At 42.4% G+C, this 16,086-nt stretch overlaps 1 protein-coding gene and 1 long non-coding RNA gene across 2 annotated transcripts; one reads left to right on the top strand and one right to left on the bottom strand.

Annotated features, from left to right (window-relative positions):
- Nucleotides 1–5,108: 5,108 nt before the first annotated feature.
- LOC144707097 (uncharacterized) lies at nt 5,109–5,711 on the bottom strand (the record flags this gene model as incomplete). Its single annotated transcript, XM_078580219.1, has 1 exon — nt 5,109–5,711. A coding segment is annotated over exon 1 (603 nt), but the record flags the coding sequence as incomplete, so codon positions are not given.
- Nucleotides 5,712–9,029: 3,318 nt separating this feature from the next.
- LOC144707022 (uncharacterized) lies at nt 9,030–14,805 on the top strand. Its single transcript, XR_013582385.1, has 3 exons — nt 9,030–10,224; nt 12,341–12,420; nt 14,061–14,805. It is a non-coding gene; the product is annotated as an uncharacterized LOC144707022 (long non-coding RNA).
- Nucleotides 14,806–16,086: the final 1,281 nt, after the last annotated feature.

Genomic DNA, 16,086 nt, shown 5'->3' with positions numbered 1-16,086 from the left:
CACTCCCTCGTTCAGAGAAGAATACAGAGGAAGAGGGAGTTGTGGGAGAAGAGTGAGCAGAGAAGACAGGGGAAACAGGCCCAGGGAAGCTCGCCTGTGACAGAAGCCATGGAGCAAACCAGCTCCCATTTTCCAGATCTGGGCGATCTCGGAATTGAGGTCGGCAGCTTGGGTGAAGTCGGAATTGTGCTTCGCCGTCGACGTGGGAGGAAACGCCGCTCAGACATCAGCTATGGTTGTCTGATTGGGTTGACGGTGGTGAGCCGCCCCTCCCCTCTTGGGTGATCGTGCTAAATGTCGTGAAGCCTCCATCCAGGGCCGATAGAAACTGATGACAGAGGAATCAAAAGGGACGGGGAAAATTTTAACGCCCTCAAGAAGGTGAAGACCGCGTGGCCGGCTCACTCTCCTCCCCCAGGCGGTCGGATTTGAGCCTCCTATCCCAGATCAACCACCGCGAGACTTCCTAATTCACCGTTTCATGAAACCTCTGGAATTTTCGCTGCTCTGGCACCATAGTTCGAGAGCTACGTCAGAACTGATGTCAGTAAATCACGATTTGGAGAGGGTTGGAAGCCTCGCCGGGTGAAGAAGGAGAAGCCCGCGTGGCCCACTGAATCGTCCGCCAGGACCACCGTTCCCTCCCCAACTGGTCAGAACGGAGTCACCTGACCTAGATCGACTGCTCAGGTCTTGCGGACTCGCCGTTTCATCAAACCTCTGAAGTTTCTGCTGCAACGGCACCGTACTTCGAGCAGTTACCCCCAGGATTGAGGTCGGCAATCCCGGAATTGGAGGTTGCAATGCACCTCGGACGTTAAACTAATCATCTGCGGCCAACCGTTTGAGAATTAAACCTCCTAGACGGTTGGACGCTATTACTCACCGGTAGAGATGGAGGAGGGATAACGGTTTCGTCATCCGTCATTTCATTTTCGTCATCAATTTTGTTCCCATCGATTGATGGAAGACTGAACGGTCCGATGTCCGTCATTCGTCATTGGTCACCTGTCATTTATGACCAATGATGGAAACGACGAATGACACTATCGGTTGACAAGAATATTAATGTATAATTTTTACCTTAAATTTTTACATAAACTCATTGGCTTCTATGAGGATAGGGAATTCGCTCTCTACGTTTCCTCCATCTCCAATGTGACAGATCAATAACTTAAAACATACCTTCCATTGATGAATCTCCTTCTTCTTTTCTTCTTGAGGGTGGAGGGTCCTTCTTGATCCTTCACCGACGAGTTTCTTCCTTAGGACGATGGCACCTCGAGGACTCTCTCGATGGGGGATCAAGGGGACCCGAAACCCCTTAAATAGGATCCCAAGGGATTCCAAAGGGTGGCAGTTGCAAGCCCCTCCATCAAGAGCTTGCAACTGCTGAATGCCAAAGGTTGCAACCGTTAAGAAAACCAACGGTTGTAGCCCACATCAAAAATTGAATTCCAACAATCTCCCACTTGGGCTACACACCATGACTTTCCACCTTTAATGAGCTCAAACGGTAACTACTTGTCAAAGTACAAATGTTCATCTCGTCCATCAACATATTTAGCATAGGACTGAACAGCTTTCATCACATTATCGCGCAATTCAGCCATCACAATCACTAATGCTATAATGTAGAATGACATAGATTAAATTTTATACGAGTCCCACTTTATGGAGATCTTATAAACAAAATGGACAATAAAAAAACTTTAATTCTGCAGAAAATGTATACATGTCCACATTAAGAACCCTTCATACAAACTCCCACTTAAACTCACTATTCTTCCCAATGAAGAATGCCCATGTGAGTAGTATGCTCCATAAATACTTTAGGCAGTACACCTTTCGTAAGCGGATCCGCAATCATTGAGTTTGTTCCAATATGCTGTGTAGACAATTCTCCATTTTGTATCCTTTCCTTGACAATTAAGTACTTGATGTCTATATGCTTAGACTTTGTCAAGCTCCTATTGTTGTTGGAGAACAGAACGGCTGACTTATTGTCACAATATATCTTCAACGGTCTTTCGACACGATCTAGAATTCGAAGCCCCGTGACAAAATTCCTCAACCATACTCCATGATTAGATGCCTCATACATAGCAATATATTCCGCCAACAGAAATATATAACCTGACGTGGATCTTCTTGAATCTTGGCATCCAGCAAAGTCAGAATCAGAATATCCAATGATCTCCAATTGATCTGACCTTTTATATGTGAGCATGAAATCCTTAGTTCTCTATAACTAGTGCATGACTCTCTTGGCCGCTATCCAGTGATCCATTCCTGGATTGCTCAAATATCTTCCAAGCACTCCAAGTATATATGCAATATCCGGACGCGTACAAACTTGGGCATACATCATACTTCCAATAGCTGATGCATAAGGAATAGTATGCATTGCTTTTGCCTCCTGATTATTTTTTGGGCATTGACTAAGACAAAATTTGTCTCCTCTTGATACAGGGGTATTTCCTTGTTTGCAATTTTGCATGTTAAACCTCTTAAGGATTTTATCGATATAGGTCTTTTGTGATAACCCCATAATATTTTGAGTCCGATCTCGGTATATCTCTATGCCTAAGACAAATGAGGCTTCACCGAGATCTTTCATCTCAAAATTCCTTGACAGGAATGATTTGGTTTTACTCAATAATCCCATATCGTTACATGCAAGCAAAATATCATCCACATACAAAACTAAAAATATGTACCTACTCCCACTGAACTTATGATATACACAATTATCAACTTTATTCATCTCAAAACCATATGAAATGATAACCTTATGGAATTTGTGATGCCATTGACGAGAAGCTTGCTTGAGTCCATAAATGGATTTCCATAATTTGCAAACCAAATTATTTGAATCTTTGGACTCAAAATACTCTGGTTGCTTCATGTATATCGTCTCCTCAATGTCTCCATTGAGAAAGGCGGTCTTTACATCCATTTGATGAAGCTCAAGATTGTAATGTGCAACTAGTGCCATTATTATTCTAAAAGAGTCTTTTAAAGAAACTGGAGCAAAAGTCTCTTTGTAATCAATACCTTCCCTTTGAGTAAATCCTTTGGCTACGAGACGTGCTTTATGTCTCTCCTTGTTACCTCTTGATTCCCTCTTGGTCTTGAATATCCATTTACAATCTATGGATTTTGCACCATCAGGTAGTGGAACAAGTTCCCAAACGCCATTATCATGCATGGATTTGATCTCTTCCTTCATGGCATCAATCCACTTTTGAGAATCTGAGCTTTCCATGGCTTGATGGAAGTTGATTGGGTCATCTTCCTCGATGCTCATGTCTACTTCATGCTCTTGAAGATACACAAAGTAGTCATCCAGAATAGCTCTCTTTTTCTCTCTAGTGGATCTCCTTAATGGTATTGATTCTTGAGGTTGTTGAGTTTGAATTCCAGGGTTGGAGGATTCTTGATTATCATCTTGTACTGGAATTATTGTTTCACCAATGTCAAGGGATTTTTCTTTATCTTGAGCATTGTTGTGAACAATAGGAGGCATTGTTAAACAATCCTCTTCAAAGACGATAGTTCTAACCTTATCTCCCCCCACAAACTCATCATCCTCAAAGAATATAGCATTCCCCGTCTCAAAAATAGTTCATGTTGTAGGATCATAAAATTTGTATCCCCTGGATCGTTTCGGAGTATCCAACGAAATGGCAGCTTAATGTCCTAGAATCAAGTTTCCTTTCATTAGGCTTATAAGGTCTTGCCTCAGCAGGACAACCCCAAACATGTAAATGTCTTAGACTAGGTCTTTTGCCCGTCCAAAGCTCATAAGGGGTTTTTTCTGTTGCCTTTGTTGGTACTCTATTAGTCAAATAAACTGCTGACTTTAGCGCTTCACCCCATAATGGTTCAGGTAAAGAAGTCTGGCTCATCATGCTTATTACCATATCCTTGAGTGTACGATTTCGTCTCTCGGCAACACCATTCATGCTAGGAGATCTTGGCATCGTGTATTGAGGGACTATCCCACACTCTTCCAAATATTTAGCGAAAGGTCCTAGACGTTGTTCTCCCGATCCATCATTTCTGCCGTAATATTCTCCACCACGGTCAGATCTAATGGCCTTAATCCTTTTGTTGAGTTGATTTTCAACTTCAACCTTAAAGTTTTGGAACACGTCAATGGCTTGAGATTTCTCATGAATGAGATACAAGTAACCATATCGAGAATAATCATCAATGAAAGTGATAAAATACTGTTGGCCATTCCAAGAGGGTATAGGAAATGGACCACAAATCTCAGTATGAATCAATTCCAAGACGTCTGAAGCTCGATATGAACCATATTTTCTAATATTTGTCCGTTTTCCCTTAATGCATTTGACACAGGTGCCAAAATCCTTAAAATCTATGTAATTAAGAATTCCATCGGACACAAGCCTTTCAATTCTCTTTTGAGAAATGTGGCCTAACCTTTTGTGCCACAAAAATGATGAAATCTCATCACCCAACTTTCGCTTTGTACCAACCGTACTTAATTGAAAGGAATATTCCGAAGAGACTTTAGTGTCAACCAAATACAAATTATCATAAGCTCCTAAATTTCCTGTACCTAGAAGTACAGAATCCTTCTAAAGACCAAATTTTCCATCCCCAAATGAACAATTGTAACCAGATTTGTCCAATACTGAAACGGATATTAAGTTACATCCAAAAGATGGCACAACAAAGGTCTGATTTAAAAGCAAATGATAACCAGTTTTAAAAATGACTTTAAAGACTCCAACGGCTTCAACCTCCTTCGCTTTCCCGTCACCTTGATAGATGAACTTTTCACCGTTATTCGGTTTGCGATGGCTGAGGCAGCCCTGCAAGGATACACTCACATGAGTAGTGGCTCCAGAATCTACCCACCAAGTGTACCTTGGTACAGAAGCTAAGTTAACTTCCGAACAAACATAAGAAATAAAAATACCTTTCTTCTTGAACCATTCTATGCGCTTGGCACAGTCTTTCTTCATGTGTCCACCTTTCTTGCAGAAGAAGCAACGCATCTCCTTATGCAGCTTCTTTTTAGGTGGAACGCCAGCAATTTGTTTGCCCTTCCTTTTTCCCTTATCCTTAGATTTGTCAAAAGAAGCAACTGTAAGATGAGCACTTTCACATTGTTCTGACTTAAGTCTCTCTTCCTCTTGCACACAATGCGAGATGAGCTCATTCAAGGACCATGGATCCTTTTGACAATTATAGCTCACCTTAAATTGACTGAATTGATGCGGGAGAGAGTTTAAAGCCATGTAAACAATGGATTCCTCCGGAAGTTCCAAGTTTAATCCCTTTAATTTGGAACGTATGTGAGACATTTCCATAATGTACTCTCGTATATTGCCTTTTCCTGTATACTTCATATTCGTAAGGCGATTCATGAGAGTACTAATCTCAGCTCTATCTTCTTTATGATACCGTTTCTCAATTTCTTGAATGAGAATTTTGGCATCTGTTGCCTCTTCCGCTAAGGTGTCCCTTAGGGATTCAGGAATGGTGCACTTGATTACCATTAAGCACATCCTATTGGACCTTTCCCATATTTCATGGGCCTTCTTTTCTTCAGGAGAAGAAGATTCCTTTATGGCCGGTGGTTGTGCGTTCCGGAGGGCATAATCAAGATCCAAAGCACCCAAGTACAATGATAAGAATTCCTTCCATTTCTTAAAGTTTGCACCACTTAACATAGGAATGGAATTCAAATTCGTGCAAATATCAGAAGATTTTGAGCCTAAATACAAAGAATAAATAAACTCACATAAGAACGTAATCAAAATTTACGTCAACACCAAATTGTGAAATTTGGCACAAGCAATCAAATGCAACATCAATTTCTTCTTTGGATGATAATCAACTTGTGAGCGATCCACTTCGTAAGATAGTTAAATTCAAACAATCATAAATAATCATTGGTAAGATCTCCTTTGGGATGACTTATCCTGATCATTTACACATAATGATCGTTAAATTTTCTATCATGAACATGGCTTACATTCGGCCAAGCACTCATTTTCCTTTGGGCCAATAAGTGCTTGCATGAACAAAATCATTTCTTTATCTTAGTATTTTAAAAAATAACTAAGGTTGATATAGCCATCACATTGCATGCGAAAATACTAGATCCATTTCAAATTTTAGTGACCTAGTGTGCAATAAATTCTGCCAAATATTTCCTCTCCTTTGGGTTAGGATATATTTGCATGAATTAAAAAAAAGAAAAGACTTTAAAAAATAACAAGGATGTCATTTTAACATAAAAGAATTTAAACAAAATATTATTTTGGAAATATTTCAATGTTGCATTCAACCTTTTCTATGCCGATATAAACTCTAGTGGGCCACTATTATAAGGCCAATATGAGCATTAAAAAAAATGTCATATATATTTCCAAAGAAAAGAAAAAAAATTGTTTTGGGATGGTTTTGAAGATGACCTTATGCCCTTTCATGAAGCCCAATTCGGATGGACCTTTGTTAATGGGCTATATTTTCAGTTCCTTTTAAAAAAAGAAGAAAAATTGATGCAGGAGGGGGGGGCTTGAACACACGACCTCCCCCAACCCACCATTCCCTCAAACACCTTAACCAACCCAGCCACCATCATTTTACGAAAATGGGTATATTTAATATATTATAAACCATAATAGCCTTCGTCTTCCCAAAAAAAAAAACGAAACGAAAGCTGCGAAAACTCAATGCGGAAACGGATTATGGAGATCCAAAACGATGAAGATCATCACTCAGAGTGATCGATTTTCGTCGACCTATCATGCTCTGATACCACTTGACAGATCAATAACTTAAAACATACCTTCCATTGATGAATCTCCTTCTTCTTTTCTTCTTGAGGGTGGAGGGTCCTTCTTGATCCTTCACCGACGAGTTTCTTCCTTAGGACGATGGCACCTCGAGGACTCTCTCGATGGGGGATCAAGGGGACCCGAAACCCCTTAAATAGGATCCCAAGGGATTCCAAAGGGTGGCAGTTGCAAGCCCCTCCATCAAGAGCTTGCAACTGCTGAATGCCAAAGGTTGCAACTGTTAAGAAAACCAACGGTTGTAGCCCACATCAAAAATTGAATTCCAACAATCTCCCACTTGGGCTACACACCATGACTTTCCACCTTTAATGAGCTCAAACGGTTACTACTTGTCAAAGTACAAATGTTCATCTCGTCCATCAACATATTTAGCATAGGACTGAACAGCTTTCATCACATTATCGCGCAATTCAGCCATCACAATCACTAATGCTATAATGTAGAATGACATAGATTAAATTTTATACGAGTCCCACTTTATGGAGATCTTATAAACAAAATGGACAATAAAAAAAACTTTAATTCTGCAGAAAATGTATACATGTCCACATTAAGAACCCTTCATACAAACTCCCACTTAAACTCACTATTCTTCCCAATGAAGAATGCCAAAGGTTGCAACCGTTAAGAAAACCAACGGTTGTAGCCCACATCAAAAATTGAATTCCAACACAATGAGCTCAGAGTTCTTGTTTGGTGAGCGGATCCTGAGTGTTGGTAATCTTTTTCTGGGCAAGAGGCCGCCCTTCCATGATGTTCCCAGTCATTCCACTGCCGTCGACCACGATATTCTGTCAACAACACCCCTTCCTGGTAGAACCCTGAGCTTCACAGACCGCGATAAGAATGTCAACCAACGAGTGACTTATCCACCGTTGAATCCATCTCCCAGAATTTTTGGCGAACACCACAAGGAGAAGACGACTAAATCCAAACATTAAAATGCAAAAAGGGTGTATGCGCCTCTCCGTTGAATCCGTCTCCCAGACATTTTGGCGGATTCTTTCTGTTCTATCTTATTTGATTCGATAACAGGTGTAAGAAGACACTCGTGGTGGGTTAGATTTGAGTATCCATGAGAATTGACCTCCGCAGATGGCTTCTACAAGGTAATCCGATTGCATTCTGTGCTCCTAGCTTTTGGTTCGCGAACTTAAATTTAAGTATAGGGATTCAAGTTCTTGGCGGGGATGAATGAAGTCAAGGTAATCCGATCGTATTCTCACATTCGAGTTCATTTTCAAACACTGAATGGGCGATTCAAGTCTGAGGAGTGATTGCAAAGAACCTCAACCGATGACAAAACCACACGACCTGGGAATCAAATGAAGGGGACTACTAAGGATAAATTGTATTCAAAGATAAATGCCCACATTTGTTTTTTAAAATTATTTGGAAATTATTTATTTCAATAAAACCTATTTTCCTTGTCGTGATCATATTAGTCATGTTGGTTATAAACATTAGAGTATCCAAAATTTACAGAATTCGAATGAACACACAAATTGTCAACTTCAAGCGACCAAACACTTATATGCCTTCTACAATTGGCAAACACATATAAATAATGCTTGCAATAAGAAACCTAAATAAAGAAGCAGAACAATATTATAAAACACAAAAAGAGTTGAAGTAGATGATTATTTATGCAAACCATACATTGGTACTAATGACAACTCAATTGTTGGTGGATAAATGACCAACATAGAGAAGTTGACGGAGAAAATTCATAGAGAAGTTGACGGAGAAAATTTATTCTTTCTCCGCAATGAACATGATGGTGCACGCCATCGAAGATCGTCGACGACGTCGTCCGCGTCGCCAACACCGTCGTCGAAGATAGGGTGAAGAGATGTTCGAATTATTGCATTTTATTTTCTTTGTCTTTCTCGTGTTTTATGTTTTCCCGTTCTCGTTGTTGTGTTTTCGTCACATTCGCAACGCGTTTCGTCCGTCCATCATTTTATCTTCAAGGGAGAGGGGCCTTCCTTTGACCCTTTTCCCTTGTTTCTCTTCCTTCTTTTATTTTTAATTCCCCCATTGTTTTGTGATGGGGGGCCCATTATATAAGGGCCCCCTTAATGGACCCTTTTTTTTCCTTTGGTTGACCCAATTTGCGGGCCCAATTTCCTCTCCCCTTTATAAGGGAAGAGGGGGTGTCCTAAAGGAGGCAGACCAGGAAGAAGTTGAAAATTTCGTGTGTTTGTTCTGTCTTGGTCTCCCTTCCTCGCTCAAGAGAAGAACATAGAGGAAGGAGGAAGAGGGAACGAGGTGAGAAGAAGGAAGAATTGGGGGAGGAATTCAAATTCCCTTCCCCCTTAATCTCCTACTCAGATCATGAGCGTCTTTGCCCTTCCCCTTGGGTGATCAACTCTCACGGCTGAGGCTGGATCTTCACGCCCCTGGCATTCCATTGCAGGAAGAAGAGCAACGGGATTCAACGGCGGTCGAATTCGCTCGCATCGGCTCCTCCACCGGCGCACGCAATTGACCCTGCCCCCCCCCCCCCCGTCCCCCCGTCTCCCTTCTGGTATTCCACCGCAGGAAGAGCGAACAAGATTCCTACGGTGGTCTAATTCGCCGCACGGGCTCTCCGCCTTTGCGTGTGCGATCAATCTGTGGACAACTCTCTGGGACGGTACCACACAGCCAAGGCAGTCAGCTCTGCCGCACTCGCGGCAAACAACTCCCCGTCATGCCAGAGTCATCGGCGGATACCAATTTCAGGCTCTCATGCAGGCGGACGTACCCGCCGCTCGCGACGGTCCACGCACGGTGCCCACACTGAGCATCAGTCGCGATTGCTGAATTCGATAACCGGGTTGGCAGATTCTGATCAACTGCTCGTGATCTGGGATTTCAGACTATCTGGACGGCGCCAGCGACTACTCATCACTGGTCGAGACCTTCAGAAATTGTTGACGATTCTCTGCCCGCGGGACGAAGGACCTGTAGTCTACCTTAGCCTGTGAGCCTCGCTGCCGATAGCTGGCGCTCGCCCTGATGACCAGCGCTGCCCTCCACGCTCCCAAGTCAACTTGAGACTACCGCACATCAGGTCCCACGTCTTTTGCCTCCACTCTCGATCTCTGCCCGCGGACCACCCTACGTGTGCTGACGTGCCGAGAGGCATTGCTCGCGTCGCCTTCCTGAACCCGCACGCACCCGTCCGTCCAACGGGGCGTGTTCGAGTCAGAATCATGCTTGAGCCGGTTTGCCGCGCGGCCCTATCGTACTCCCTTCTCCTCTGACCTTTATCTACTCACCAGCATCATCATCGCCCATCGAGCCGCCGTCCGCTCTTCGGCTCCTCTCCGCCACACACGCTTCGTCCGACGCCGACTGTCGACGAATTCTGCACCACGAGCCCACCGACTAGGTACGCTGTCCTCTCCTGTCGCTCGTTACTTACATTTTGCAGTATAAATTCGATTTGACTCCACCCCACTCAGGCTAGGTAGGTGAGAGAAATTTTGAGAGAAATCTACGACTCTGTGAGTGTCTTATCGGTACGGACGAGTACGTCCGCTTCATACGAGCCCTACGGATAGAATCCGTTCGGTCGTAGATGCCTTCGTCGTTCCGACAAGGTTCGAGAGGATGCCATAGCCGTCAACCAGCAACCCCGTCCAAGCTTCGAGCTTGGTGTCTCCCTCAAGTTGGCACCTGCATGTACGACACGTAGGACATTCATACTTGCATCGTAGTTACATCACCCCATTAGGGTTTATCAGTCAGACAATGACACCATCGATGTTCGACACCATCATCCCTTATCGGCACCGAACTATGATATTCGGTGTCGACCAGACAGCGTCCTAGACGACGTCCGACATCAGAACGAAGAGGTTATATTATTGCCAGTTGAGGGGGAGATGAGAGAATAAGTCATGCGAGAGCTGGAAGCTGTAATATTTAACGAGAGAAGTCTAGCCTGCAATATTTGACGAGTCAAAGATTTGAACAGTAATGCAAAGTTCATGAATGTGGAAGGATACACTATTTTGAAGGAACAAGAAGAAAAGTAAAAAAAACGAAGGTAGTGTAAAGATACTGTCAATGCATGAGGTTTAAAATTTGATACATTAAAATAGCACAACATAAAAATATCATCATCATCTTGGTGCCGTGAAGAATATCTTACGATGTCATCATCCCGGTATCTTCGTCATCGTCCTCCTAGTGGCCCAGCGATGAGTCTCACGCTGGTGACGACGTGAAGCTTAAGTCATTATCCTCATCATCCTGCAGTATCATCATCTTCATCGTCATCATCGTTTGTAGCATGAAGAAAATTGTAACAGATAGCAATTCAGAGATTGAGAGATATAACAAGATCGTGTTCAAACCGTGCCGGAAAGAAATGTCCATAGAGCAAACCTTGAATAATTTCTCAACGACGGTCGAGAATCAAGCCTCCCTCAAGGAAGGATGCTGCAGTAACGGTCTTAAGTAACGTAACATATAAAATAAAAAATCTAAAATTAATTAAAAAACTAATTACCTCGTCTGTGTTTTTGGATTAAGAAACGTTGATGATGTTGCCGGATTGGGTTGTAAGGCGCACAACATCTCAATACTCTCGACGTCCAAGTTCGATCGTTGAGGCGTGACAACATTACCACCGACTGAGAAGAGACGCTCTGATGGTGTACTTGTTGCTGGCACGGAGAGGTACTCCATGGCTAACTTTGCAAGATGTGGGTAAGCATGGACACCAGTTACCATCCACCATTTAAGAGGGTTTCACCTTCTTGAGTAAGGGGCTCGTTGAGGTAGGCATCCAACTCCTGCTCAGGTCTTGCTTTTGGCTTGGATTTAATGCTAGCTTCGGCCTCTTTTATTGTCTTCGCAATTGCAAGAGTAAGCTGCTGACCACCTCCAGCCTCATCCATCTCAATTCAATCAGGATGCTCATCAGTATTTAATTAAGTATGTAGCCAAGATTGCAGATACGCAACAGAGTCTTCAAGGGTTTGAAAATCTATGAGAGCCCTTTTTGTTGTTGGGTCAAGAAGCGATGTTGCTGCGATGCATTCATTGCGGCGTATGGTACTCTCATATTTTTCAAATTTTATCTTCATGGCCACGCATGCGTCCTAGATAGATTCCCTCTGTGACTTTGGTAACATGTTCATCACTGCAAATATATCATCCCTATCAAATCTGTCGACGACATCGTTGAGGTGGTTTGATACAGTCTTGATCACCACAAGCACCATTGTTGCAGTAACAACCTTGGAACTACTTATGAAGTTTGTTACTTTGAGAAAGACTTCTAAGATTTTGCAAAAATCTTCCAACATCAACCACTCATCTACCTGTAAGCTATAATTCTTCGTGCTCATCAAAATGAGCACACGCGCCATCTTATCAAGAACCTCTCGCTTATCTATGGCACTTTGCAGCATAGTGTACGTTGAGTTCCACTTTGTCTGGCAGTCCATCAGCACCTTATTGTTGTTTGGCATCGCAAAATTCTTGGATATCTGCAGGTAGTCTACCCTCCTTTGGAAAGAGCGAGAAATAGACTTCACTAGTTCACGAACTAAGGCCACGGCCTAGGGAGGTGCAGGTGCGTCCATACGATGTGTCGATGGGATATCTGACTTCGTCAAACACAGACATCTATGTTTCCTTGGGTGTTCCACATAGGCTTTTTAAACCCGCCTACACGATCACGTTTAAGACGTGTGCAACACATAGCACGTTGTGTTCGCCCGTCCCGAAGCCGGTACTGGATACCGGTATCGGGACGGATGCTGGACGGATGCCGGTACCGGAAATTTCCGGTATCCGGTTTTTTCGATATCCAGATACCGGATATCGGTATCAGATATCGGTTGCTACAGTGACGATATCCGATACCGGTATCCGTCCGATACCGTGATCCGTCTCCCGTCTCAGGGGGACAGATGACGGTATCGGATATCGGATGCGGATATCGGTTTTTGATATCCGCATCGTATACCCTCTCTCCCTCTCTCTCTCGTTCTCCCCTCCCCTCTCTCTCTCTCTCTCGTTCCCGCCCTCCCTCTCTCTCAGTCTCTCTCTCGTCCTCTCTCTCTCTCGTTCTCCTCTCTCTCTCTCTCGTTCCCGCCCTCCCTCTCTCTCAGTCTCTCTCTCGTCCTCTTTCTCTCTCTCTCGTTCTTGCCCTCTCCCTCTCTCTCAGTCTCTCTCTCGTCCCCTCTCTCTCAGTCTCTCTCTCGTCCTCTCTCTCTCTCGTTCTTGCCCTCTCCCTCTCTCTCAGTCTCTCTCTCATCCTCTATCTCTCTCTCTCTCTCGTTCTTGCCCTCTCTCTCTCCCCCTCCCCCTCCCTCTCTCCCTCTCTCTCTAGCTTTTCATGCCTCGCTCTTTAAAAATATGAGAAGCACGAGTAATAAGTTCCTCTAAAAATATGTGCGTATGACATTTCATATTTCTCAGAGTTAGCGTTGGCAAAGGGCACTAGAAGAAATAGTTATTTGATTATATATCCAAGTCATTATATACAGATTACGTTTCTTTATTTGTTCCATATGGGATAAAGGGATTCTGGGTTTTGTGGTAAACTCGGAATCCCTTTATCCCATATGGAAAGATAAAAAAAAATTGTTACTTTATAATAACAGGCATAAAATACACATTGAAATCTACTTATAATAATGTAACTAAGTTAAACTAAGCGAGATAAATGATTATTTTACCGAAACCGGTATCTGATACCGGATATCGCGAAACTGATATCCGGATATCGGTATTCCGATATCCGGTATCCGGTACCGTCTTCGTCCTCACCTCCCCGTATCGGATATCGATATCCATCTAACCCCTGATAGACGGATATCGCCCGATATCCGATATCCGATATCCGGAACCGTCCCATTTTTTTCCGGATATCGGATATCGGTTGTCCGATACCGGATATCGGACGGATATCGGACGGGCAAACACTAATAGCACGTGTCGATTACAACTTAAATCTGGATTCATAGCACGCAAGCTTATCGCCAGAAAGTCCATCATAGTTGTGTTGTTCGCAGCGTTGTCGGTGATGATTATAGAAATCTGGATGTTTTTCAACATTGAGATACGCATTCCAAAATAGTTATGAGTAATAACAAGTTGCTATTGGAATGGTTATCACACCTTCAATTCAAGGTTAAAATCTTCAACGACCTCAATGACGACTTCGCTCATCGTCTCCCCATTGTGCTTGTCTTTGATATGACGTAGGCCAAGCACTTGCTCTTGAAGTTTCCATTCTGCATCGACCCAATGGCCGGTTACGCCCAACATCGAATAGCCATTTGGAGTAGTCCAGGCATCTACTGTGAGGGCCACACAGTGGACGTCATTAAACCTATTCGCTATGGCTGATTTTAGTGGAGTGTATACTGTCCTACCGGTCTCCTTAATAGCCCATCGTCCATACATCTTTATGTTGAGCTCAACTCGAAATCTCCATGCCCTTTGGAATTGCTCGGTATCGGCAAAGGACCAAGGCAACGCACTACGGGCAATAAGCGGTAAAATTTCTTGTCTCTTCGCCTCCGGAGTTATTCTGGTGAAATACTACTTCGTCGATGACAAATTCAAAAACACCTCTGCAACAGAACGTTGCGAAGAAGGTATACCTTTCCGTTCATTGTGTATCTTTCGATGAACCATTAACAAATTTTGCCAAAAAACATGTGTGCTCCCATCTTTAGGTCGTTGTAGATAGCATCTAATTGGAGGGTTTATAGCATGACAAAGTTCACATATGTACTTTGAGTCTTCCGCTGTCGTGAAGTACTCGAATATTTTTGCTCTAGGTGGCTTCCTCAAATTTTGACTCCAACATTGACGGACGTTCCTAACCTCACCGTAAGCCCCCACGGGCGGCACAACGTCATTTGTTTGTTGTGACAAATTTTCAGCACTCGACTCCATACTATGTAAAAATTTTTGAAGATATACTTTATTCTTGGAAAAATGTCCAAAATTATCTGAAAATAACAAAAAACTCTGCCATGTATTTCAAATGACAAACATCTACACCAAACATAAACAATGTGTAAGTTATCTATCTCCATTTTTGAGCATGTTATTGATATCTCTAACACTTCATGCGGATGAATGAGGATTAATCCATAAAGAAGTCATCTAAAGTAACAATGGTACATTGCTAAGGGACGAGCAATGATTTAAGTGGGGGGGGTATGATAAGTTGCAAATTATAATGTTTAAGTGATGAATATTAGATTATATTTATGTGTTTTAATGGCCATATTTGCATGTTATCATATATAAATGGAGATAAATAACTTAAAGCTTGATTTTATGATTAGTTTGAAATTTTAGTATTGTTTACATGGTATTTAACCTCATTTCATTGAAGAAATATTTTTTACAGGGCTTCGAATACTTGGCTAAAGGTAGGTAAGGGTTTTACTAATTTTGGGGATTTTTTCTTATTTTTATATAATTTTTTGCAATTATATAGCCAGGAAATGATTTTTCCAAATTTAAAAAATATATTTTTATTTATTTAGCATTTTAGAATAATATTTATTTATTTATTCATTTATAAATCACATGGCATCCACGTTATGCACGGGTGGATGATTGGATGCATTAATCTAAATGTTTCATTGACTCACTATGGCATCGCAATGCGCGATGCCATCATGAGAAAATCATTGCTTTGCACGGAACTACGTGGCGCGGGCAGCAAGGAAAAGGTATATTTCCTCATTTTGTTTTCTTCATTCACTTTCCGTGCAATGATAAGATGAGGTTAATCAATGCGCGTGGATCGGTATCGGTTAGCCGCGTGCATTTAATGCACGCGCTACTCGATACACGTGCGTCTATATTAAGAAAATGATTCACATTGTACTTAATACATGAGGCGTCGATTCGCTGCGTGCACTAAATGCACGGGGAAATTGACGATGCGTGAATTAAAAAAATTGGTAACTTCACCTCCTTATTCTTTTTTTTTTTATTTAAAGAGAGGGCTTATTAGGCGACGTGGCATGATTTTAACCATACAAAAAGTGCAGTTTGTCTCGATCTTGCAGCACTGATTGCGCACTGTAGACGTGCACAATGACGTGTCATAATGTGATCCGAGGGTGGTGAAAACAAGGAAAAGAGCCATCAGCCAATGAGAAAAAACCAATTTTCTAAAGTAATTAAATGATCCAACGGCCATGATTAAACGCTAGTAAAATGATGATATCTTGAGATCCAGATGTCCAATTGAGCTGAAATT

This window comes from Wolffia australiana, chromosome 8 (genome assembly GCF_029677425.1).
Source record: "Wolffia australiana isolate 7733 chromosome 8, ASM2967742v1".
NCBI classification, from domain to species: domain Eukaryota; kingdom Viridiplantae; phylum Streptophyta; class Magnoliopsida; order Alismatales; family Araceae; genus Wolffia; species Wolffia australiana.
This window is presented reverse-complemented; position numbering and strand designations above follow the sequence as displayed.